We start from the raw sequence: 27750 nt of genomic DNA, 5'->3' as shown, positions 1-27750 counted from the left end.
TCTCCAAAGTATTCAGACTTTATCAATAATACTGCAATAACTAAGCAAAATCTAAACTGATTTTAGCACTCTAAAAGCAGTTTCAGCATTCACTTGAAACTCCTTACTACTGTGGGTTAAAGTCAAGTCTTGGAAATTGCTCAAATACAGTGTGGAATATTCTAAAGTAATGGCTGCTAAGCCTCCCTTTTTTTCCTTCTTCAGATTGATCTAATTAAAACCCTTGATAAACTTTATGGACTCTAATATTTCCAGCTGAGTGACTGAAACCAAGAGGGTGTGCCTCAAGGCAGCAAGGCAACAATGATAAGCAGCAGGTTAGCCACTAATTTCTCAGCCAGGGTAGATTGTGAAAGTGTGATGTTCTGATATCCAAGAAAGTGTTCAGGAGAGAATAGGATAAATCAAGTTTAATAACTCTGCTCCTAATTGTTCCCTCAATGCTCCACTCTAATTACTTGGAGAACTCTCCTGACTGTCACCTGATATTAAGCTGTTGGAGGCTGAGTGTGGAGCACTGAGATAATCAATAAACATTTAGTGGGGAGAAGAATGAAGATCCCGTTAAGCAGTGGGAACCTGCAGCACCCAAAGCCCTTCTGCTCATGAGAAAACCTATGGGAGAGCCATAGTGATTGCAAAGCAATAATCCAAAGCACTGTTTTTAGGCCTTGAGGCCTTTAGGCAACAGTACATTTGAGAAAAAAAGGTTAACACGGTCACCCTAATTACAGCCCATTTTCACATTCTTCATATATAAGCGAAGACAAGCCAATTAGGTAGAAAGGAAGATAAGGGAAGTTTTATTTGTATACTAATTAAACCCCTGATGAAATTAAAGGAAAAACATACAGCTCTGTAATTGTGTCTGAGAAAGGTCACTTCAGGTTCAGTTATCAGAAAAGCACAGCCTTGAGATATTTCACTTAATCCACAATATAGCCCTTATTTTGCCCCCCAGGTCCTAGTATTTACAAAAATAAGAAAATTTCAAAACCTGATAATGCATTTATCTTTAAGTGTTTTCTGTGGACAATTACAATTGTTAGAAAGTTGAGGCTAAATATGATAAGAAGAATGAAGGTTTTAAAAACCTACTGTGTCTGCACATAGTTCTGTGAAGATGCTGAGCTTTCACTTTCAAGCACAAGTGATTCTGAACCAACTTAGAAGCCCAACTCCAATTTACTGACATTCTGTAGAATGCCAGTTATCTGTTTAGTTCAGATGTTTAGGCATTCAGGTGCTAACCCAGAAATCACTGCACTCCTTCCTCTACAGGCCACCAAAAGCTCATAGATCAGCTCAGTTTATATCAGAATACCTAGGAGGAGTTCCTTATAGAGGTATTTTAGATTTAGGCTTTTTTACCCCATGAACTGATCGTGAAAAGCCATTTGTTGGAGAGAACAGCAACTGACTGATAGCACTGAAGAAAAATCTCATTGCATATCTGTTGGCTGGGTCCTTCCACAAATAATTTTAACAAACTTAGGCTCTGCAGTAAGGAATCTCTTTCTTCAAAACCAATTACAAAAATAAATCAAGAGTTTAACATTGTCATTCTTTACACACAAAAACCCACTCTATTCAAAACATAACAGATGGACAATCATTCTAGACAAACGATGACAGTCACACAGTTTAAATTCATGCAAAGCATGTGTGACACATACTGAGAGCATATTTTCCAAGATCAACTAAAGCAGATCAAACTGCTTACTAAATTAATTTTAATTATGCAGACACAACACAGCACTACAAGATATGCAAATATACTGCAGTATGTATATTATGAAGTAATTTGTGAAATTAAAGTTTTTGTCTTCAGGATGAAGCTTTATATAGATTTTTTCCATTTAGATGCAAATTACTTTTAAAAAGATCTGTACAGTGAATATATCCTAAAAACTGTCCTACACACATAACCAATAAAATTGCATGATGAAAAAAAACCCCACAAAGTTTAGCCAGCATCCATTCCTTCAACAGTTGAAACACACTTCCCATTATCCCTGTTGGCAAATATAATCTTCACGATGGTCTCTGAGTGTCCCTCAAAAGAGTCTACAGATAACCTGGAGAAGTCTTGTATCTTCAAAAGGTCCAAGTCCAAAAGGTACAGGAAGTTACATTAATATTTAATGTCAACTGCATTTTCAGTGTGCATGACTGCAATGCAAACCAAATTACATTAGCTCAAAACATACAGCTGAATTTCCACAGGATGTTTTCTGAAAAGAATTCTTAATTATCAAGAAAAACTCAAAATGAAACTTCTTCTATCAAAATAGATTAAAAATCTCAGGGAAAAAAGTTCCATGGCAAAAAAAAATTCATAACAGACTTCTCATCAATACATAAAAAACCCCCCAACATCTAAGACATACATTTAGAACTGTGTCAACAGCTAAGATGGATTTACAGTTCTCAACTGGAAATCAAACTATAATATCAACATACTATTTCTGGATTCACTGTGTGTTTCATAGTGTCTGCTGTACTGTGTTAAAACAGTTTGAGATGAACTCCATGTGGCTGTTCTGCTCTTGCAAAGCAAAGCTAACCTGAGGCTGACCACCCATGACATCCCTTCAATAACAAATGCTTTCACATGCCCTTTAAACTTCTCTAGGAAAAGAAATATGAGTACTCAAAAGGACACAAGAATAAGCTGTATCTGCTCTGCAGAAAGAGAGTGATTTTTTTTTAACCTCTTTGCTACTGGATCCTCATCCTGACAGCAGCAATCTTTTCATATGCTGCCACTCTGAGAAAGGACATACCTGATGACTCCTCTGAAGTATGTCATGCAGCATGGAAGCAGTTAAACACAGCTTACAGATCACAGTGTATCTAACAAGGTGCAAAACGGCTCTTCATGTCTTTGAAAGTGCCCTGTGTAATAAGGTCACAGACCAGGAGTGGGTCTACTAAGCAAAACAATAATGCCAACCAGCACGATAATTTTAATAAATAACCAACACAATACTGGTGAATGAAGGGATACATTTTTTTACATTTCTAACACAATGTCAAATGCATTTCCTTGTGATTATTTTGTATAAGAAACCCTCATAATATTGGAGCACAAGCTATGCTAGTAGCAGAGAACTTTAGCTATGATAAAAAAAGTCAAGCAATCTTCTAAAGACAATTGTAAGTTAAATGATGGTTCAGGTAGCTTAAAAAGCAGCTGTGATACACACTCTACAAGATCTAGAACTTAAGTATTAGAGAACCTTTCAATAAAAATTTATTCAAGAGTCACTCAATGTATTGGATGGGGAAAATGCGTAAGTTTTCATCTTGCAAGATATTTTTCTTACAAAAGTCATTCAAAATTGTAGGCACTCACATTGTGAAAGTGAATGGCATTACCTATGTATGTCTAGTCAACAGTTCATTTATTGACTGAAGCATGGCATTCAGACATCCAAGCAAGTTTAGGTACCACAAGCATTTTACCTGCAGTGGTTCAGGCTGGATAACAGTGCCTCAGACTTAAAGCTAGGTTTAATATCTCTGTGCTACAATGCAAACTTATTTCTCAAGAGAAAACCTATTCTGATCAACAAGAAAGGAATGCATTTTTCAACTGCATTAGCTCAAAATGTTTAGCAAAGGATGACTGAAAATGCTTTATGAAGTCACGGAGCTGTGTATCCTTTAAAGTTATGGTGAATTAAAAGAGCTTAATAATTTCAACACTGTAGCTATTCCTGAATAATTCCACATAATAACACTTCTTTGAGAAAAAACATCCTATGTTCACATGTCACTCAGCTTCAAAGCAAGTAAAAATAAACAAAACTTTGAAAGATTTTATGTGAAGTCATCACAAAATATAAACTGTCCAGATGTAGGCTAGATCTTCACGGACTGTTAGTATTAGCAAACAAAAGCATCAGTGTTAAAATGTGTTAGCTAAGTACACTGCTGCATGTGAAGAGAAATAGAAGTTGAAAAAGTTGAGGGACACCCTTTTGACTACCAAGATGCAATGAGCCTTCCAGACATACACTAATGCAATCAGAGATAATAATTAAGCCCTACTTTTAAACAATGTTTTAGAAAATGTTAAAGTACATAATAAAATTTATTCACATGATAATCTAGAAATTTTTATCCTCTTCTGAGCTAAGTGAATTATGTTACTATTACTGGAAAGCTACAGAGAAGGATTATACCACCTTAATGGAACAAAGACAATTTTAGAAAAACTCAGTATTTATCACTGTAAGTTTTAAGTGTATTAGAAAAAAACGTTGATGTTAAGTGAGAATAAATTTTTGGAATCACATGCGTGGTGGCCTGAGCACATGATCACTGACTCTGGACTGAAGTTTCTTTTTTCTCCCTAGAAAAGTAAATTCTTCTCCCACCACAATACCTAACCTTGTGCGACTGCAGACTAGACAAGGTCCAGCCGTGCAGGAGCGGCAGCTTTTCTGTGCTTTGGCAGTGTCATATCTTTAGATCAGTTACTTAAGTGCACAGAAAATAATTAATCCTATTTTTTTCACTGTTACTCTCTTTGACCTGACAGACCCCCAGCCTTGCAGTTGTTACAGTTCCAAGATTTCATAAAGATGGTTTACACCCGGTACTGCAAAAGAGAACTTTTCATAACTCTCTCATGTAACCTCTATGTAAGAAAGGCACCTAACTTTACAGAGAAACTCTGATGGTCCTCTAACGCTGCTCTCTGCTATACACATCTGCAATACTGTTGCTTAATTTTGCTATACATTATCTAATTGTGCACATTAGCAGACAGCGTACAAGATAAAGATACAAACAGAACTTAGACTTCATCTTTACTGTGGTTTACAAGTGCTCCTATATCACACGTACATAAACAGAAATATTTAGCTGGATATCTATGATGACACAACATATTGCACCAGTTTCTGGCATTTCATTGTAAGTGGGCTCAAACCATCTGCCTCTGATCGTGTACTACTGGTCTTAACGATCTTGCACTACCAGTGACATTTCTAAACCCAGGAACAGACTATTTTTTGTTCTCAAAAATACTCTACCACTGGATCCAAATCACTCAATTTGTTTGGAATATTTCTAAATCGTAACAATTAGTTAAGATAATTCAGGAGGAAGGAGAAACAACAGCAATATAATTACTAACAATGACAATGAAATATTACCTACAAATTAAATAACCACTGTCTCATTTCCATTGTTTATTTTAAAAGGCATACAGTTTGAAGTCAGTGGGAATCTGGACACAGATTAAAAAGTCATCAGGGAGGTTAAATCACACAGCACTATGCTTCAGAACTAAACTTAAGAAACAAGTATTATGGTACACTGGCTGTTATGTGTCCACTTCATATACTGGTTCAAAAAAATCAGAATCATAAGAGTCTTTAGAATAGTTTCAAGAAATTTTCTAAAGAGAAGTTAAGGTTCAGTTCTGAGTAAGAAAATACACTGTCCATGACCTCAATATACTGGTGGTCCCAATTAAGTTTTTTCAGTGCTGCAGGTCATTCTGCAGCGGTTTCTGAGAAGAGACTGCTGCACAACTCCACCAGACCCTAGCACGTTAATGTGAGCCATCACATTAAGCAGTTATGGACAATGCCAAGTATGTCAATTTATGCCACCTGAAGTTTTGATCTCGCTTCAGCAAGAGTTTTTCATTTTCTTTAATTAATGAACTGGACGAATCTTTTTTTAACATGTCACTAACATTAACACGGGCTTTGGCAGATTTATGAGTTTACATTCAAACACTGTGTTCTTCTTCAGAAGAGCTCTGACCATACCATACATTTGTATTCAGGTATATGTGTTTCCACACACAGCCCCAAATATTGTTTAGTGTATGCATATTTTATTTTAATATTATGCCAGCCACATCCTGCTGTATGAAGTATCTGCAGGACAAACATGCATACATGGTCTCTTTATCCCTTTTATTCCTTAAAGCCTCAATAAAATAAGAATTGGTAAGTAATTTTAGACTAAAAGGTCTGTTCTTTTATATAGGTCACTGCTATCCCTTCATTCATTAAAAACTGGAGAGTAGTCATCTTAGCAGAAAGAACCGATACAGTAAAACAAAATTTAACTAATATAAAAGTCAACTTCTAAATTTTTCTGTTGAAAAAGCAAAGATACATTACAGACCAATATTCAACAAGATCAAAGTGCTATAAAGGCATATTGATTGGGCGTCTCCCTTCCCTCTGGATATGCTTTGTGTCATAACAAGTGCCAACCAAGTGCACAAACCTTAAACAAGGAATGTGTTTTTCTGAGCATGGCACACACAGATCCTGAAGCAGACACGGTAAACACTGACAGTGATAAATCACTGCAACTGTTAAATTGAATTATTATTCATATTTTTCACTTTCGTTATGTTTTCTAAGTATAAGATAAAATAGCATCATGACTGTACAAACCTTGGAAAATTACCTGCTTCACTCACCTACAGAAGCAACAGTAATATATAAACCTTATTATCAAACACACTGGGTGATTCCACACAACTAATTATTTTCGTAAGTTGTCATTAACTTTTTTAGGAACAGTTATTTCTTCATTCTCACACCTGAGAAATTTTCTTGTACAATGGCAAATTATTATTTATAAATAAAATCTTGGGACTATTACTTAGAATTGAGAATCCTGAATTCATAATTTTTAAATCACTTACTGTATGGTCCACAGACAAAAAAAAAAATCCAAACAATGAAGGCAGTCTACTTTAACTAGAAAGTTTTTGAAATTAAAAGTCCTTCTAAATGAGACAGTAAAAAGATTCATGTAGCAACAACAACTTCAGTGGGTTTTTCATAAATACATATTGAAGAGTCAACACAGAAATTTAGGCAACATAGAAAAATAATTTCTGTTTTGAGTTTGTTACCCTGCTACGATCTTCAAGACCTTCCATGCTCTCCATGATTAAAAGATAGCATAGCTATAGATTTTGGAAGCTGAAAGTTGTACACATTTTGCAAAAAACAGTCCTTGAAAATCATCAAATACCTAACGAAAATAGAGTGCCAAATTAAATTTAAAAAAACAAATTACATGAAAGATAGGTATGGCTGCTGTCGTCGTATGTAGCCAAGCAAGGGGACTTGAAGTGCAAAAGAATGCATCTCTTCCTTTAGCTTTATGCCAGTTAGATACATGCTTAATTATATTCCAACAGGTATTTGAGAGTTAGCTATGGATTCACAAGAAGATATGAATATCTTTACCGAGTTAGCTTCACACAAATAGAAAGGGAGATCATGGGAAAACCTGACTAAGGTGAAAAAATGATGGGGCCCTAGAGATATCCCAGATAAACAGAGCAAGAAGGAAATCTATGTATAAAGCACTTGTATATCAAGAACCTGTATAGCAGAAAGTCCTACACATTGATATCTAAACTACTAGGAAAAATAGGGTTTAGAACATTTCTTTAAAAACATCACATGCTGTTTTAAAGATCTATTGATCCCCTCTACACATCTCAAGGTAACAAAGTTACTTTGTAGTTGACCCAATAATACAACAAAGATCTCCCTGGCACTGGATTTACCAAGAAGCCTTTCTGTATTTTTGAGTGAAAACTGAAACGTAGTTGAAGGTCTTAAAATAACAGGGATAAATGGTATGTATGTACATATGCTTAATAACCACACACTGTAATTACACAATAATCCCATTTTTCTTCCAAATTACATGTCAATAAATCTTTCTCACTGCACTATAAATTCCAAGGTCATGGACAGAGGTGTTTATTAGTATAATTACAATGCGGCTATAAAACCATTAAGCTTTTAGATCCTGATATTGTTCCATTTACTCTCCCCCTCCCCCAAGGGAGGCAAATAGTTCCTACAAATGGAATATCCAGAAAATACTGGAAGTTACTTTTAAAAAACTATAAAAATGTGATGGTTCATGCTATTTCTTTGTTAAAGTTTTCCTTTTTCTTTATTTAATCTTTGACCAAATGTCAGAATTTATTTTTTTTCTTAATAGCATGGTGCAGCAAATAGACTCAAGATAAAAAGTATTCTCTGAAACAGGCAATGTTACTACACTGTGAAGAGACAACTGAAGCATCCTACATTTCACTGTGTGCCAGTCATTAATTTATTAGAACAAAAAACCCAAGGTCTTAGCCATCTGTTGAGAAGTAACTTGCAGTCCAAACTACTGACTGTTTTTTTCCACATTAGTTTCATTATTCCTGGGCACAGTTCTACCTGTCTTGGTTACTTGCCTTCCTCTGCAAACTACCAGAAGGGCACTTAAGTGCATGATTAGTAAAATGATTGTTGAAATCAAACTACTGAATCAGACTAGCATGATCAAACTTACTTCATAATTTTCTACAGAAGGGAAAACCTTTTCTTACTTGGAAATGAACTTCTGCTCATAATTAGCTTTCAAAGACTAAATAAAGCGATGTTATGTAATCATGACTTATTCCAGTGTTCTCTCTCAGTGTCTAAATTACATGCAAATTGTGGTAACACTGAGAGTATCTTCCTCAGTTATCCTAAACTCTTTGACGCATTAAAAGTAAAATATGAATTTTTCTAAATCAGGGATGTCTTTTCTTATTAGATGTTTATACCTGACGAGATTGAACATAAATGTAACAAACTGACAATTCCTTTCACTCTTCTCTCAACGTAAAATAGAAGGAATTTTGAAGATTACTATTTTCTTACTATACAAAGATAGTAAAGAATTTGCCTGACAAAACCCAGCCTGAATAATATTCTTAGTACTAATCAATAAAATATTTTGTAGTAGGATAATTTAAAAAATAACAAAAAACATTCAAATTCCAATGTAACACCTTGACATTGCTCAAATTACAGAGAACTATTACTGACATTCAACTTGCAAAACTGGACAAAAGAGGAACTGCAGAGGAATGAAACAATAACACAATGGTAATGCCAATACCCTTTCAAAATCAGAGTTTCTAATTAAATTATGTTTGCGTGACTCATACTGCAAAATTTTGAATTGTTGTATTGAACTAATGCAAACACATAACTAGTTCATAACCACAAATTTTAACTTTATTCTTTCTCCTATTCTGCTCATTACTTACATATTTTCCAGAAATCCTGACTCAGAAAAGTTAAGGCAGACCTTCAGCAACTTGGTTGCTCGTCGCTTGGTTGCTTCATTGATGACTACAGAGCAAATACAATACTTTTCTAAAGGCCATGTACTGACCTCAGTCCCCCCAGACTACTCATGCTGATACTGATGAATGTTCTAGGCACAGAACAAAGGAAACACACAGACCTAACAACCTGGCTGGAAATAAGTTAGTTCAGCAAGAAAATGTAGGGATCAATATCCCTAATGAGGTGATCTCTAAAGTGGAAAAAGAACAGGGCAACCCTTGGACCCTGAATCTTAGAGGCTAACCAGAGAAGCAAAGCAAGGAGAGCTGTGCACCATAACATAAAGAGCTGCCTTCAAAATGCTAAACTGAATAGAGTACAATTATTTATCTCCAAGAGAAGATTTAATGCACAAATTTGTGATTTTAAAAAATAAGTTAATAAAGTAGACAGTAAGACAACTAAACAAACTAACTTCATGGACAAACCACAGAAAAGAGAAATTTAAGGTGAAGTTTAAGTTTAGATATCTGAAGTGCAGACTGAGTTATAGAATGCAGACTTCATCAGAGTTGTCTTCTCTTTCCTTCTGTGAAGAGAAGGTCTGAGGTCCAGTCCACAACAGAATGCTCTTTATGTGTCTCTCCTATTATGTAAAGATAGCAGCTGCTAGAAGGAAGCATGGGAAGACTTTCCCTTCCCATAGACCTAAATTCCATGTACAATGACTGCAAGCTTTAAACAAGAAAGCACAAAGGACCAGCTCCAGGGCAAGTCTTTAGTTGACCTAACTCTTTGAAGACTATTTATCTAAGAAGTTATCAGCAGTGGAAGTTATGTAACAGAAAAGGGGAACGAGCAGGCTTACTTACTTTACAAATAGTGTTAACGCGAACTGAAATACATGACAAAACTGTTTAACCTGTAATTTATTGTAGTAAGAAAACATATGACCTCTTTTGACTAAGAATAGGGCAGATGGCAATGCTAATCCATTCTTACCTACTTTATAAATTATTTAAGCGTTCAGAACACAGAGAGAATGGAATCTAAAAAAAACCATTTAATTAATGAATTATGAATTTTTGTTTCTCACCTATTCAGAGGGGAGCTTACTTCTCTTTAGCATGCTAAACTTGATTAAGTTAGATGCTAATGGCAATCAGCTATACTGTTTTCTTAAAAGAACAGCCTTTAACTGGACAATGCACAGAAATGCCACTTCTTGTCAAAGTGACAAGTTTTAAGGAATCAACAGTATCCCTCAGTGACCCAACTCCTAACAGTCTTTCCAATTCAAGATGTCAGAGAGTTTAAAAAAAAATCCAAAACCCATTTCTGTTCTTATAGTGACTCCTCATCTTTGCTGTTCTATTTGAGAAGCACGAATATCACTTTGCTTTCCTCACATAAGTGAGGCCTTTTAACCTTTCTGAAAGTTAGAATACTGCATCGTTTGTAGAAATAGCCAACTATTAAAGTGACTTGCAAAGTGAATGTGATGGTATTAATAAAAGAAACTGTATAAAGAATTGAAATTATTTTTCAGGGAAAATATGTGGCCATAAATCTATGACGAGGAAAAGCAACAATTGTGTATCACCTTCACCCGAAATCCCCACCAAGAACAGAGAGCCTGCTCAGGGAAAATATCCACTTCTAACAAACCTAGAAATCCCAATCTCCATCAGAATCTAATTAATTCAGATGTGTCTGTTCAGCAAAGGCTACTACACTTTCTGAACACAGAATATGCATGTAATGATTTAAATGAAATAACCAGTGAAAATAAACACTCTAAACCTTCCCATCAAAAAACATCTTTCTGTGAGTGTTATCAAAGCACTTGGATGAGATTCTTTTCTTGCTTATGCTGTCATAAATCAATGGCAGCTTCACTAAACTCAGCAGAGTAAATAAACCCAAAATTTAAGGTATCCTTTTCTAAAACATGTATTGAAGACTATTTTGAGGCAGATCAGTAGCAAGTTACATGATTTAACATATATTGCACTTGAAATGCACACAGAGTTATTCATTAACAATTTATAGGATGCGCTCCATAAATTAAACCTTAAAAAGATACTGTTTTTATTTCAGGTACTAACATATCTGAAAGGAGGTAAATATACACTCAATGACTGTCAATAGGAAGAAAAATGTTTTTAAGACATGCTTGTATAAGGAGTAAAAATTATGTCTGCTATAGACGCCTGTTTAGCATTTGTGTAAAAGTTTCTCTTCAAACACAGGGGAATCAGAGCTACTGATTTACCTCATCTAATAAAAAAAGTGGTGTAAAAGAGTTGCTTAGTTCCAGCTGACCTTGAATGTAATTGGCTACCTTGGATGTCTCTATGGTATATGCCATTAAGAAGATAAAAATATACAGGATTAAAATCTGAACCGATAAAGCCAAGAAATTAAGTATTACTCCTTTAATAAGCCTACTTTATGGAAGTACATGAATACCAAAATATCTCCTTACTGACTGCTGCTGAAGTGTGAATAAGTTTACTTTACCAAAAGTAAAAGCATCTAATATTTTATTTTTCCCCTTCTTACCTGTTTAAAAACTATGAATAAAGAATTCAAGGTAAGTTTTTTTACTCCATGACACTCTATTCCATCCAAAATCACTTGTACGCCACCAAATTCTCCAACTTTTTATATATACTTAGTCTAGACTGATAGATTATTTTGTATCTTAGGATGAAGATAGAGGTATATTTTATCTACTGTATTTTTTCAGTGTAACAGTTATTTTCTTCCATACTTCTGTACTATTTAAGAGTTTAAAAGATTATGCAATTTTAAGAACACTTTTTTACAAGGTCAGGGTTGATTATTACAGAGATGAGATTGTTTCACTGTACTGCAAAACAAGAGCTACAAAAAAACCCCATTTGAAGTCACAAAAACCAATTAGCCAAGACAAAAAAGTCTGTCAGTTAAAACACCAGGGCAAAGGCAGAGACAATTTCTGCCTGTCATGAACAAAGTGGGATTTGTGGTAAACTGTGGAAGAAAAGCTTATGAACGACTGTTTCTTAAATTTAAAAAATCCAAATGTGTAGAGTTCAAAAAAATAAAGAGTCCCTTTACCCCTTGGTATCAAAGTAGCTTGTGTTAAACTGCTACCTGAATTTAGGAAGAACTTAGCACAGATTTGGAACTGTAAAAAACAATGATAAAAGTTGAAGGTGAGATGATGATTTAGGAAGTATACATTATAAAATCATATACACATAATAAAAAAAAAAGCAAATAAACACTATCATGAACGTGTGTCTCCATGTTACCACAACTGATCTTGTTTCCTTCCTTCATACAGTCACAGATACAGGCCATTACAACCATAACGCAATTTTGTGCTATTATAGTAAACATGAAGGAATTAAGAGACATCAATCAACCTTCTGGTATTTAAACTGAAGTTTAGGGACAGTACATGGCAGCAAGTATACAACTTAATTTTGGTTCAAAACTCCATGGAAAGGACTGAGAATTATGGAGTAATACATTTAGAAAACCAAATCAGTATAACTGTAAGTGGTAAGTTTCAGCTCTAAGGAGTGTTTTGTCAACTTTCCTAGCCTCCATCCTATCACAACAGCTATATTATTACATTGCATTGTATCCTTACAGCTTTCAGCTACACTCAAGCATTTCAGACTTAAATCAAGTTCTTCAGACTAACACAACTGCTAGGGGGTTGCAGAGGTAGGGTGCATTTTAGGATCACTGCTGTCTCAGAAAAATTGATTCTAGCCTTTAATTTATAAAAACCACACGCTGTGAAATCTAATTCAGTATCCAGTAATTCAGTATCCAGTTCTGTTTAAAACTCCATCATATATTTTAAATGCCTACAATTGACTTTTTGTTTCATTTCCTCTGGACAAATGTTAAGGTATGTTTCACCATGGTGAAATTCCATACATTAATGTATGAGTGACCCTAATGAAGATTTCAAATAACATCTGTCTTCTATTCTTTCTCTTCTTTGTGATACTAATATCCATTTAAAAATCTTGAATCAAGTATTTCCCAAAGAAACCAAACACAAGTCTAATGACTTATGTATACTGTATTTACATCTGAAACAAAAAAGCAATAGTGTTAAGCAACCTGACTTAAACATTAGACAAATTTATTCTTACACTGAAAAGAAACACCCAAAGTTAGGGGACTGGGAAGGAGAAAAAACCAAAACCAACAGGTAAATTGGAAATGTCATCATCTTTCACCCTTAGTGAGGTATGGCATTTTTAGTAGATAATACTGCTAATGAAAACCCTCCTTAATAAATTCGACAACATCTTTCAGTTTCCTCCACTGTACATTACTTCAAACTTCAACTCTGCTGCAAGTCATTCTCCTTGACATCCATTTTTGCCGTTGTATTCCCAACAATCGTTTTTGACATTTCTACTAGTTTTGTAACTTGCATCTCTTTGGTTCTCCTCCTGCCTCTTGACATTTCTCATCACTTCCTCCTTAAATCTTCCTCAGAATCGCAAGTGCTTCTCTCTCTCAAAATACCAGTGAAGCAGTGTCTTTTGCTCAGCTATCAATTCACAGAAGAATACTGGGAGGTGGAAAGACAGCAGTAAGGCTGAAGAGCAGACACAAGCAGCAAAGCTTGCTTTAAATAAAAAATAAGTAAAAGCTGCAGAGCTCAGGTCACCACACATTACTGGCCTGCCATCACAAGGCTTCTTCTCTTCACATGTTCGATATCCACAACCTCTTAGTCTCTCTCGGCTCCTTGATTTGCTATCAGAGATTCTGGTACCAACATCTTTTCCCTCTTTACTTGTTAGGTCTGGGGAAAACTCTAAATCCTGATGAAAAAAAAGTCTTTCTCTACTTTCACCTAGCGTATTTCAAACTGACAAATGCATTCTCTACCCTGAGTCTATATTCAGGAAACAGCTAATCCAGGTTTTAAAATACTCTTATGAGCTCTATCAAAAATCAAAGTATTCCCGTACTTCTTCCTTCGTTTTTCCTATAGCCTGCAAACACCTCACGATAGCTAGAACTGCTGTCTCATGTATCATGTAAAATCCAGACACTTCACAGATTACAGATACTGGTGTACACTGCTCAGTCCAAAAAGCAGAAAGGGGAAGTTATAGCTTGAAGTTTCATCTCGAAAGTGTTTTCTGAGTACCCTAAAATTCCAGTGGACTGAGTAGTATACATGCACTTACTCCTATAATTTTAGTTGCACAAAAACTGCAAGATTTGGCTTATTCACAAAAATATAAATTTCCAGTGCCTATTTCAGAAGGATAATCATCTTACCTTTACAGTTTCACTTAAGACTTGGTTTTTATCTGCTTCTTCACTGGAGTGCAATTCTAGTTTATTATTTAACTCCTGTAGCTGTTGCGCCTGTTCATTCAAAAGCACTTGTGCCTGATGCTCCCGATGTAATGCATTATTTAATTCTTCACATGCACTTTCAAACCTCTCATGGGTGATCAATTTCTGATAAGGGAAATAAATGTGTTTTGATTGTGTAACTGTATTCACTTGTTTACATGCTTGACTTTCAGAGTTCCACTTGCAAACATACCAAATTCTGAAACAAAAGCATGCTAAAGATGACTATTTAGGTTTTTTAACATGAAGACAGATCACCAAACAAAAAAACGGCAGACAACTTTAGTCCTTCTATTTTTTTCAAAAAAGCATTCTGGGTACTGTAAACCATATGCACTCATTATTCTATTCAAATTAGCACCCCAGGTTATAAAGAATCAGATTTAGAAGGAAATATACAGATTAATGTTCCACATTTCACTGCATATCTTATTAAGCCCTGTAAACATCTTCCTGGACTCCTCCTCCCCTCCCCAAAATGTTCCAGAAAGAAGAAATAATTCTTCAAGGAAAATCATCATCTACATTTGAACGACAATCTAAAATGTGACAATTTCACCTAACAGTCCCAGAATTGTAAGGGAATAAAACCCATTAAGAACAAAACTGAAGATGATTAGATACAACGTTGTCTATTGGAGTAAAAAAGAGCCCATTTTACCAGCTAGGAACAGGAAGGAGAATGGATGTGAAATCATCTATTAAATATTCTCTTCCTGCAAATGTTTTGGTTGGGACACACTGACAGGTCTGCCAACTAGGCCTCAGGATCAACACTGAGCACAGCTACAGAAAATGCTGCTCAATCAGACACGACTGTTTCAGTTACGCTGTACACCTGTAAAGCGTGTATAAGAATCCTTAACCATTCACTTTCTCAAATAGCTCAAAAGTGAGCTCAATTCTGAATGCAACCTATAGAAAATAAACACAGGAGGAAAGATGTCCAGTGAACCTCCAGCATACTAAAGCAACACAAGTTTCTTCCCCTTCAATAAGGACTGAAGGCACAGTTCCATGAGTATGACAGGGCAGAAACCCACAAACTGGCATCAATTCCTCAAACATGGTGTCCATTACTCAATATACTGTGGTTTCAAGTGGTTAAGGAACCTTTTTGTTGTCTCTTCTCATTCCTGCCAGACAATGCTGTTTACGCATTAGTCAACCCTTAGTGTTTAAGTAAATTGATCAGTGACAGAAAAGAGTCAGAGGAATTTGGTGCATAAGTGCTACTGAGAATGTAGAAAAAAGGCTTTTTTCTTCCCTTACCATAAAGTTACTCCTTCAAGGAAACAGCCATACTAAAATTTGCACTGAACTGACTAGTTCAGGACATAATCCATACTCAAAGATGCAGTAAAATGTCTATCATAATATTCAGCAATATCCATGCAGATTTTAAAACAATACATTTACGTTTTAGTAACTTCTCATGAACATACTTATTGGATGCCCTCATTCCAGCTGATTTTACTCTGTTGAAGTGAAATATATAAATCCTTTTAGGGTATATAAATCACAACACTTTAAATATATGGAAGAAAACCTGGATTGCTGAAGACCAAAGATGTAATTTACACAGAATACCTCATGCTACAAACCAAGAAGGGAGTTACTTCTATATACACCTGACTTATAGTTTAGTGACATTTACAAGGCAAGTTTTCTGGAAAATTCTGTTAATAGCAGACTGATTTTATATTTGTTTTTCAAAAGAACACAAAAAATGTGTAAAAAGGAAGATCTCTTGTAAGCAGTCTCCTTTAGATCAAATATACTTACAGATTGCTTAAACATATTTAACTGCTCCTGAAGGCTCTGGGCTTTATCAGCTTCTCTCTTCATCTCACTGAAATTCCATTTGAATTCTGCAAGTTTTAGGCGCAGTGAGCGGCGTTCCACCTCTGCTGTATGAAGCCTTTGTATAAATTCAAATATTTGCTTCTGCAAGGATGCTATGCATTTCTGTTAGTAAACAGAAACAAAATCATGTGCTATAAAATGAGCCATTTTCACAATAAAATCAATCGCATTTAATACGCAAGCAAATTAGACAAAGCTGTCATCGGTCCTCCATCTCTAAAGGACACACACAGGTAGAAAAATGTGAATCAGTTTCATCTACTGTTGAGGGTTACTGAAAATTCTGTTTTCAAGGAAGTACCTGTTTTCATGTAAGGTCCACCATAAAAGACTGATTATGTGAGAAAGAGCTTATCCTTTCATTTTGGTTAAAGGAAAGAAGATTATCTCTACTGAAAGATAGAACAGTAAGCCAGAGAAAAATGGGAAAAAAAAAGCAAACCTTAATGTTTAGTTAAAGCCAAAAGCAAGTTTGTTCCCATAAAGCAAATACAATTTTGACAGAACTTTAAAAATATCTTTTTCTTGGAAACATCAAATCTCTTCTTAAAATTGTTCAACAATAAAAGAAAAGATCTATTAATTCCCTAATGCTTTTGGGTGTTGCAAATCAACTTCTGACTCTCTATATAGTTGAGTTCAACTAACAGACTCATAAACAATCTGAAACAAAATTAACGGTACTATCAAGAGCATTTCACTGTAACACTTATGCTGGGAATCTACTGTTTACACAAAGTAGCACTATAAATATGCATACCATAATGGGTAGTCTGTCACACAATCCATCTTCCAGGGCCTGGGTATTTATTTTATGAAGTCCATGAGCCAGCCTCTGTACCAAGGAGTCTTTCTCCTGATAAGTAATGGTCATGCTGCTGTCTAGTGGAACAGTCTCCATTATTACATTCAGCTTGTCCATAAGTTTTGAGAAGGAGTTCCTGGCTGCACTTACAAGTAAGTGTTCAGAAAGCCACGGCTTTGGATCTTTAAGAAGCAACAACAAAAAAGAAACATCAAGTAGGTTATTAGTTTCAGAGGTTTTTCAGTGGAAAAGAAACAACAAATAACATCTTTAAAATACTCAGTAGGAAATTCCCATTAAAGAGTGGAAGAATTTGCTCACAGGAATATCTCGGAGACATACTGGGGACATATGGGACAAATTCCATATTTAGCAATGAACACTACTGCTATCAATCTTTGGATGGAAGAGTAGGACAGGATTCTAAAGAACAGTATTTGTTTCTCAAAGAATAATTTCCCAGTTGTTTTTATGTTTTCCTCCAATACTATACTATAAGTCTTTCTTGGGTATTCTAATTCTGTAATTCAGAAAACATCTAAGACAAATGCAAGCAAATGCAAGCCAGGTCAAGTATATCATATGTGATAGCACATGGTAAACTACTTTATCGCAATATTTACAATGCAAATTTCTGAGGGTTTCCTGACTCCTCTTCCCTCCTCTCTATAGATGTCTAAATCATTTGCTGTTGAAAATTAGTGAGGCTTGGTACCTTAATGCCATACTATTTATATTCTGAGACAAGAGAATATAATTTACCTTATTCCAAGGCAATTAAAATTTTACAGCTACAATTACTTATTTCCCCACAGGATTTTGGTAATCATCCTTCTCATATAATGGACTTAAGGCCCCAGCACACCCAACATGTCCTGCTTACTGCTAGATTCGTCAGGTCTGTAATTAATAATTGTGTTTAATGTTGATAAATAAAATTGTCAGTGCTCCTTCCACTAATTGGTATTCCAGATAACAGTTAATAGGTTTATTTATGCCTTAATAAAAGTCTTGTAATTTAGTTTTCCCTCTGCTAGGCAGGTCTTAATCTGTCATTACTTGTCTTATGATACCATCAGTGTAAGATGACAAGAATGGAAGAGCTTATGCTGTACTACTGAACGTAAATATCTCCTGTTGCTGCAGTGAATTAAAATATTTACTTAAGAGTATAAACAGAAGAAAATAACCATAGCGTTTTTAAGTTAAAGAATTTCCTTTTTTACATTGCAAAGATAAAGCAAACAAAACATGATTACTGACATTTTTAGATCACATTTCTCATCATAAAGAATGTATCATTTACACATATGAGATGAAACTTATCTGTAAGCAAACAAAAAAAAAGAACATGATCAAGTCAAATATTCTTTTTTCAGAGTCACACTCCTGCTTGGTTTCAAAATACCACCACTCCAACAACTTCAGTACTTAACTAGAGTACCATTTTTGAATACATGTTCTCCATAATCCCAGCTAGTAGTAAACTTGTCTTTTCATCATGTCTAAGACTGCACTCTTTATATTCATATCTAAAGCTAAAAATCTTATCCAGCATTTTTATCTCTCACTTCAACTAATAAAACATCATTTTAAATAAAAAAACCAATTTTTATTTTCATACCCAGAAGAAAATGCTACTGGCCAAGTCTCCTCTCTTCTTATGTTGGATCTCTGATGTGATTACTGATCACATAAAAGATATCTTCATATTTTAACTCTTATCACAGATTATCCTGTCCTACCTGTCTTTCAGTTTCAAAGACCATCTCTCTTCTCCAGTCATGACACATTCACTACTTTGAATGTTTAAATTAACCTAAAATTAAAACCAGAACATTTGTACTGCCTTCCACGTAAGATGACACCAAAACCTTCTAAAAACTTCTCCTTTGCCATGATTTTTGGTAAATATCAAAACAAGGATACTGTCAATGAGGTACTGTTACTTCATTTTTTCCCAGTATTTCCACCTGGTATCTCATTTTACACGAGACTGTTTGCCTGCCAGAAAACACAGTATTTCTCTATATGTGCAGTACCTAGGATGGCAGCCTGTTTCCCTATGTCTAGAACCTCCAGTTTAACTGTATTAAAAATAAATTAATAACAACAGTTCAGGCAATTGTGTTGTAGCATTTTGAAACAATCACTCCGCTCCATAACCAGGATTCCCATTATTTGGGTCAGTTCGGCATCCACAACTTAAGGCACTTTCTTGAGATGGGGAATAAAAAAGCAAATCATCACCTGTGCTGTTTTTTTTATGAAGAGCAGTTTAGAGTAAATACACAGAAATATGTTGATGCAAGTTACTGACTGCTTTGAAAAATGAAATGAGAATATAATGCAATTCCACAAGTAACTATTTCTATAATCACTAGGAAGAGAATATACGGTTTAGGTATATACATTTTAAGCACCTGCCCACTAAAGATCAAGGAATTACAATAAAAGCATTAAATGATGTACACTGTGATGTGTATAAGAACTTACTAACACAAGTACAGGTATATCACAAAGAGCAATTCTGACATTAAACAAACAAAAGAAAAGACAATGAAAAGTGACAAATCCTACTTCACAGACAGATAAAGAAAGAATTCTTGTTTACTCTGTTTTTGTGAAACAGAACAGTCAGCAGGGTGAACTTGGTAGTACTACACAAGACTAAAATTTTCATGCTAAGCTTCAAAAGCTTTGTGTATGTAAAAGTTGATATCTGTACTTAAAAAGCTTGACCTTTATTTTCTCTGGTTTATTGAAGTACAGGTTCTGTACAAAAACAATCTTACAAAAAACCAAACCAAAAACCCCCAATACTTTAATAAACCTGTATTCAAATTGAAGCTAATAGATCACTCCAAGACATGCTAGAATGAGAACCAAACTAATGGACAGTGTGAAAGGAAATGATCATGAATGTCAAACCAGAAACACTTTTAAAAGCTCAATAAAAAATAAACCTCACCAGTGCACAAAAGCCCAACGTTTCCTGTGTTATCTGAGTGATCTGAATTTGGTTTCTTTCAACTGCCTCAAATGGTTCCTCAGAAGCTAGTAATCTTTAAAAGTAATTTTTAAGAAATTGAACCATTCTATACTGTAGATCCAGATAGCACCTTCTTGTGCCTACTCTCTCCCATGATGCACAGTCTAATCTGGAACTGCCATTATTTCAAGATCTGAAGAGAGCAGATGCCTCTCAGATTACCTATTTACATCTTTAAAAATTTCAAAATCATTTAAGTCAGTTTGAAGGTTTAAACCCTATTTCAAATATGAACATAAAATAATTTTCTAGGTAATGCAAGCTTTCTTTCAAATATATTCCTTCAGAGCCTTATCGCTTTGATACTTCTGGAAATTTCATGTCAAACTTTATTACTACTCCCAAGAACCTTTGGTTCCAAAAAACTTTTGATCTCATGACCAATAGAATTCCAAGTAATACATAAGAAGTTAGATCTTGAGGTTCTATGAAAATGACTTAATATAGAGATAAGCCATGAAAGAATCACCAAACTGACTGTGGCTATAACACTCTCAGCATGGCTCTTCCTATTTCTCAAAACTACAACTGTGTTGAGTGCAGAGATATCAAGTAAATAGAGTCCACCAGAATTCTCATATACTTCAATACTGGCAAAAAATCATTAGGTTTAGGGTATTCTAAGTAGTCACTTCAGCACATCAGTTCTGCTGTAAAGTTTCTCTTGATTCTTTTCCAATTTGCTGTTCTTACTCAATACTCCGTACACTTACAATATAAACCCTGTAAATATTCTAAAACACAGTTCTAACTTTGTTTTATAAAGATATAAATTTAAGTTACTGAAAACAGGATGATCAAAGAAGAGAGCACCTGAAACTGAATCAAAACACTTCTGATTCAATGGCTGACTTCTGTCACTGGTTTACTGTGCAGGCTTCTGGGGAATGTATCACCTTCTCTCTGTCCTGCTATTTTTCTTTATTCATATAAATTATCCTTCCTTTAATATCCTTTATGCTGTGGCAAAATTATTGGGACTTTGAAACTACCACATATCAAAGAACTAAGTATGACAGCAATGCAGAGGAAATCAAGTGAGATCTTGTATCAGTCCTCAATGCAAAGAAATTAAGGAAGATAGTTAACAGCTGGGACACAAGACATGACACTTCTAGAGACTGGCACTAAAATTTTCCATAGACATAGTAGAATTCTGTATGAGGAGAGACTGAGAAAAGTAGGGAATCTAGACACAAGTCTAATTAAGCAAATAATTAGAGAAGGAACACAGTCAAGAGATAAAATAAGTACTGCTATATATTGTATAAATTGAGAACATTTTACTTCTCTCTCCAAAACCACAAGATAGCAAGTAAACTAGATGAAAATAGTATCCATCAAATTCAGCTGTTTTCCAAATTTGGAAATTCTAGATTCATATCATATAAAACACAGTAGGAAATTATTTCCTTTCAGTTGGCAGCAGTAATGTCCCAGGTTGATTATGTGCCAGTTTTAGGGCCTGCACTTAAAAAATACACAGATCAAATAGACAGAAATGACATAGATTTTCTCTATGGAAAAAAATTAGGTTTGAGCTTCAGTAAAATACTTTTTGAATATGTGAACAGTGGAACAAGTAACTAGGAAGCTTATAAATATGACATCATTGGAAGCTTTTAAGAAAAGGTTTGCCAAATACCTGCTGGCATGGTGTAAATGGTTTTTTTCCTATCTCACAACAAAGCAGGCAAAACTACTTATATGCTTTCTAAAAGCACTCTCCAGCCTTCAGTTTCCATGGCACTATATATTGAAATGATAAAGTATCATATCACCAATTAAAGAAAATTAATCAGTTCCAACAAAACAGCTCTCAAGAGATTTGATCCAGAATAGTTCAGATAAAATCCTAAAAATGGAAATGCTGTAACCACACTGATTATTTATCTTCTACTACAGAAATACACTTTTAAAATTACCTGCTTTTTTAACAACATCCTGTAATTCAGTGACAGAACTGATTATTGCAGCAAGGAGGTTAGAACTAGTAAACCAGCTGAGTGCTTCAACACAGTGAATTTGTTCCTCTTCGCAACCTGTGAAACAGAATTGTAACTAGCAATAAAACTGAGTAACTCAGATAAGGCACACTACTATCTTCAGCTCTTTCAGAAGTTGACCAAAACTAAAAGTAAAACCAAAACTAAGTATATAAGACACAAACTAATTCTTCTTTCAGGACAATTTAGACTGTATTAAATATGCTTCCAGCACTACTAAAACAGAAAAGTAGATGGATCTTCTATTTTGGTAAACATTGATACCATTTACCCTTGTAGGGGGAAGCATGAACTGGTCTGGTAACAGAAAGGGACAGGAAGACTACATAATCTCTAAAGAAAGACTTATAAACCCTATACTAATATTTTACCTGAACCAGAAAGCAACTTTTTGCATTTTTAATACAATATAAATATTAAAAATTATTAATAAAACAAGAGGAAATCTTTTAAAAAAAACGTTGACGGTCATTTAGGAACACTACAAGACATTCACCATGAAGAAGATGTGGTAGCACCTAGTTCTAAAATCCATAACACAGATGTCAAGGATATCAAACAGGATGAGTCTGTAAGACCAAGTATTTCCTTTTAGGGAAATTACATTTGTCAAAAAATCCAGAAATTATAGTTGTCAAAATGTCATTAAATTTGTCTTTATGAATAATATTGCTATTTATTATTGACTAACCATGTAACTTGAAACAATTATCAAAGAAGAAAACAATAAGCTTACTTGACAGATTACGCTTGCCTTTGGATTCTCCTACACAAACTAGAATTCCAATGCCTTCTTTGAAGCCAGTTACCCAGGAGAAAAGGGAACTAGAAGACTGGGCTAAAATTTTAAGTCTGTTAGCTGCCAAAACTGCAATCACACCTCTTCGGAATACACGAATCAGGCCTTTGAATTTTCTTTTCTTCAGTTTTGCTTCATCTTGATTGTTTTCCTCTACATGAGAGAGAATATGAACTAGGGTCCTAATCTCCTGATTCACTAATTCATAAATGTTGACCTGATCTTGGAGAAGGTCTCTTTGGGAAGACAGAGCACATGACCGGCCATAGAGAGGACACAGGGCACCCGCCAGTAGTGCACAGGCTGCCAGGAGAGATGAATGCTCCCTCTGAACCTGTGTTAACATATTTTTCACAGATACATTTTCAAGGGCCAATTTCTCCTGTCTTTTTTCAAGGACATAAATTTTCTCCTTGTTTTCCTCTGCTGCTACTTGGTATTCCTGTGGAAAAAACAAACAAAACCAGAAGAAATATTAACTAGAAGATATTTTTTAAAATAACAAAATCATTTTTACCTAGACAAAAGCTAGAAGAATTTTTTTTTTTTCAGATTCAAGTAACACATTAAAGGAAGAAAAATTATTAGTCTGTCGAAGTAGCTCTCTCAGCAAACAGTTACAGAACCAGATATATGAAAACGAAATTCGTAGTACAAGGAAAATTTGCACAGTCTTCAACTACAAATGGTCTTCAGATTTCTGATAATCCACGAGTATTGTGATAGCACACAGAAGGTGCGTGGCTGTCCACATTCGGTTTATGAGTTAGCTTAACAATAAGCAATTACACATTCCAATTTCAGAAAGAACTTTGTTCTTCAAAACAGAAAAGAAAGTTAGTGTAAGAGAGAAGAAAAAAAGAAGGAAGACTCTGGAAGATAAACCTAGACAGATTGGCAGCAGCTGGGAAAGGGGAAGTAAAGGTGATCTCTTAATTACTTTGTAATCAACCCCCTACTTATATATTCACAGATTAATTAGGTCTCATACAGAACTGAGTTTTCAAAAGAACAGTGTAATACAGATATTTTTATTTTGACTAGCATCATTACAGACTTTTTCAACTTGCAGAATATTTTTTCTTTTCCTCTACATGCACTGAAACAGGAAAAAAGGGTAACACCAGTGTAACAAAGCTAGGGAATGCCAGGACTAAGGTTAGACCACGCAGACTGGTTGCTTTTGATAACATGCAGTTGTTGTACAGGAATCAAGACACTACGCTGGGACCTCAGAGACTTAGACTGGCTTCTTGATGCATGAGAGCCGTCTGTAATTGGAACAACCACTTGAGGCTACATTTAAACAGGATCCAGTGGTATAAGGAGATAATAAATTTTAGGCACTGTTCACAAAAAACCCACAAGCTCAAGTTAAATGCTTACACTCCCGTTAAAATACACAGACACAAAAAAGCAAACACAAATGGAATGACAAGTGCATATGATCAAGAGAGGATCATGCTAAGCTTCAGCTATCTTCTTAGAGCTATAACCAATTTTGTTAAAAATGGGGTGAGGTTATTCCTGCGAGCAGTAGCCAAAAGAGAAGTAAAATGGTGTCATCCAGCCACATTCCCATATGTTCAATGTGGTATAGGTCCCAAGTGGTGAAGCAGGCACCCTAGTTGCTTCTCCCTCCTACATCCTGCAAGCACAACAGGGGAAAAAAGTATATAAGCTATGCCTAGAATGGAAATAGAAGATTCCATGCTTCTATAGAGATGTACCCTAGTCAGTTCAGAATGTCTGATCAAATAAATATTTTATTTTTTTGAAAGAGGAAGAATTCCTAGTGTTATTAAAATACTTTCAGTGATATCAAAATAGAGTACGTAACTAAAAGATTTAATTACAAAATGGAATTTAAAGGCCTCATATGTCACTTTACTACTCTAAAACTAAGTATGAACATGTACAATACTTTCAGTGCTACTGCATTATTTACAGTGTTTGATTTTTATAGAAAAAAACCCCTGATAGCATGGCTGGAAGGAACTGAAAAGGTAAGCTGAATTTAGAAAACAACTTACAGTTTCTGGCCATCACAGGTGAAAGGCCAGTATCTTGAGTAAACAAAGTGTGATCCCTACAGGGCTTGTTGGGCAGCAATACAAACATTCAGTGCTCTGTCTAATTAAAGTTTATTTTTAAAAAAAGCTTGGTGTTTTTATGCTTATGGTTATATGGTAATATGCAAAAGTGAACAAGACAATCTCCGACTACAGAAACGTAGAAGTTCTGTATGAAAATACACCTTTTTTTACTGGCTAATAACAGCTTTTGTCTTACCCCACACTGTTTCTAGTGATTTCTTCAAAGCTTAAAAGCACAGTTTTTGAAAGGGACATAGAATTCTCTTCCTAAACACTGGCAAGTCAACTTCCTTTGGTGTTTGAGGTTTGAGGGACACCTCACTGGGTTGCAGAGCTTGGTAGATTCCAGAAATACTTCACAAAAAATCAGGTGCTACTAGCAACACTATTTTATCCTACTTCTTACTGGGTCCTTACCCTTTATTCTGGCATGAAAACAGAACTGGAAACTAGAAATATGACACCATGACTTCAAAAGGTTCTCCTGTATTTTAGGTGTTTCATTTTACTACATATATGCACCTATACATCTAAATAAACAACATCAACACCACTGTCCTCCATTTCTTTCCTATGTTTTAAGTACATGGGCCAGACATGTCTATCAAAGGCATGCGGTGGGTCAGGAACAGTATAGTTACACATAACTTTTCCTTTTGCATTGATTGAACTGATTTTTGATACAACTGCAAGATACCACAGCCTTTAGCTAATTCACCTGCTCTGCTGTAAAAGCAAGGCTTCCAAACAAAAAAAGAAAGCCAATTAAAAAAAGACTTTTTTTTCCTCCCTAGAGGACTTTTTCCCTTTTCTATTTAGCAAACCTTTTTCTGTTGATATTAACATTTTTCAAGTAGTTACAGGATTTTCCTCTTAAAACATGTTTTTGCATATCAGAACAAAACCCTTCTATTTTATGTTGTTTCCACAAAAAATGGGGACAGATTAATAAACGTCTACATAATAAACAAGCAACAACTAATAGTTAAAATTCAGAGGACATTTCCTATGAGACTGTGCACAGTCTGAACAAAAATATCTGTGTGAGGCTAAGGAACAGGCATAGTAACATTTTCAAAATGGCACACTATCAAATCAAAAGGACAGCATTCCTGCTACAAAATGTAAGGAAAAAGGATATGCATTTTAAACTCCACTGACTCTCCAAACATGGAGACCATGGACAAAGAAGTACAGTATCTACAGAGTGTCTTGTTTATTGCTGATCTGTGGTAAGGCCACTCTGGATATTTCTGCCCTACAGAAAAAGTGAAACTGCTTTCTGATTACATCATCCCTCTGACCTACAGTAACAGCTGTGAAGTAGTACCTTTTAACATCCACAGATCCTATCTTGGAGTCAGGGACCCTGAACAGTACTGACTGGGGACAGCAGCAGTGACAGCAGCAGACATCACCACTACTAAAATCTCCAGATTTTACAATGATACCTTTTAATCATAAGGAGACCATTCTGAAAAAACATAAATCTTTAATGCAGTTTTAAGAAACCAAAACAATAATTTCCATGATGTATTACTCATATTGCTGTGCAGTTAGAACTCTCAGTTAACTCCTGAGAGTCTAAACTGACAGTCTTCAGTTTGCCTTCACATATGTACTAACAAGTGCAAAAATTAAAGAAGTCTCAACCCAGGAGCTCTGAAGAGAAATGTCTAGAAGGCATGGAACACTGGTTGAAGACAAAGTTACAAACAATAGGATGCATTCTATGATGTAACATCAGCTTGAGTGATTTTTTACTGTTCTGCACCACCTTCCCTTTCCAGAAGGAAATAACACCTACAAGGGATTAGTTCACTAAACTTCTTGTAATTAACACTCAGATCCTTGGATGGAAAATACAGCAAATTGCTACAGCTTCCTTGTAGTGCTAGAATAAATGTCCTAGAGTGATGAGACCCACAATTCTACACTGAAATACAGAATACTGGCAAATTAAATTCCACTTACACTGACTGTATGTTCCCTATAAAAAATAAGTAATAAAGCCTGTTAAAATAATTAAATTTAAATATCACATTCTGTATCTTTATGTAAACACTGGCACTCAGTAATATCTAAAGGATCCTTTGAAGGCATTCCATAACTTTGGCACATTTTCCCTTGTTTCCTGTAGAAACAAGGCTACATTAGTCTGCACACCTCTGATCCACAGAGCACAGTGATCTTGCAGACAAATGTGGCTAACAGGCTCAAAGTGCAACAGGTAAAAGACAGTCAAGTCTGGAGTAAGACAGCCCTAACAGCAGACATCCATGGACCTATCTGGGGTGGATCCCAGAGAGACAAAAATCTTAATCTGGTATTTGCAGGTCCAAAGTCAGTCATAAATTAGAAACCCAGAATAAATTAGATTGTCTTCTTTCCAGATTGATATTGAATGGTAAGGAAAGTGAACTGGAACATCGGATGGAAAAAAAAAATGAGACAATGTTCTGTTGAATCATCTAAATGTATACAGACATTGCGTTGCCGAGATTACAACACTGCCAGCTTGTATTCCAACATTACATAACTTGTGTTAGAAAGCACGCCCAGATGTTTCCAGACGAAAGCATCTCCCCTTTAGAAACACAGTAGTCC

The 27750-nt window shown here is 35.2% G+C and overlaps 1 protein-coding gene across 4 annotated transcripts in view; it reads right to left on the bottom strand.

Moving 5' to 3' along the window:
- Positions 1 to 27750, bottom strand: part of CCDC171 (coiled-coil domain containing 171) — a 152760-nt gene that overhangs the window by 64783 nt on the left and 60227 nt on the right. For all 4 annotated transcript variants that reach the window (XM_074812045.1, XM_074812044.1, XM_074812042.1 and 1 more), the window contains 5 exons: positions 22985 to 23489; positions 22168 to 22284; positions 17146 to 17372; positions 16305 to 16487; positions 14439 to 14624 (listed from right to left, as the gene is read on the bottom strand). In XM_074812045.1, coding sequence (XP_074668146.1) covers positions 14439 to 14624; positions 16305 to 16487; positions 17146 to 17372; positions 22168 to 22284; positions 22985 to 23489 — 1218 coding nt within the window. The remainder of the gene's footprint in view (positions 1 to 14438; positions 14625 to 16304; positions 16488 to 17145; positions 17373 to 22167; positions 22285 to 22984; positions 23490 to 27750) is intronic.

This window comes from Strix aluco, chromosome Z (genome assembly GCF_031877795.1).
Source record: "Strix aluco isolate bStrAlu1 chromosome Z, bStrAlu1.hap1, whole genome shotgun sequence".
In the NCBI taxonomy this organism is placed as follows: Eukaryota; Metazoa; Chordata; class Aves; order Strigiformes; family Strigidae; genus Strix; species Strix aluco.
Note: the sequence above shows the minus strand (reverse complement) of the source record. Positions and strands in the feature narration are given on the sequence as shown.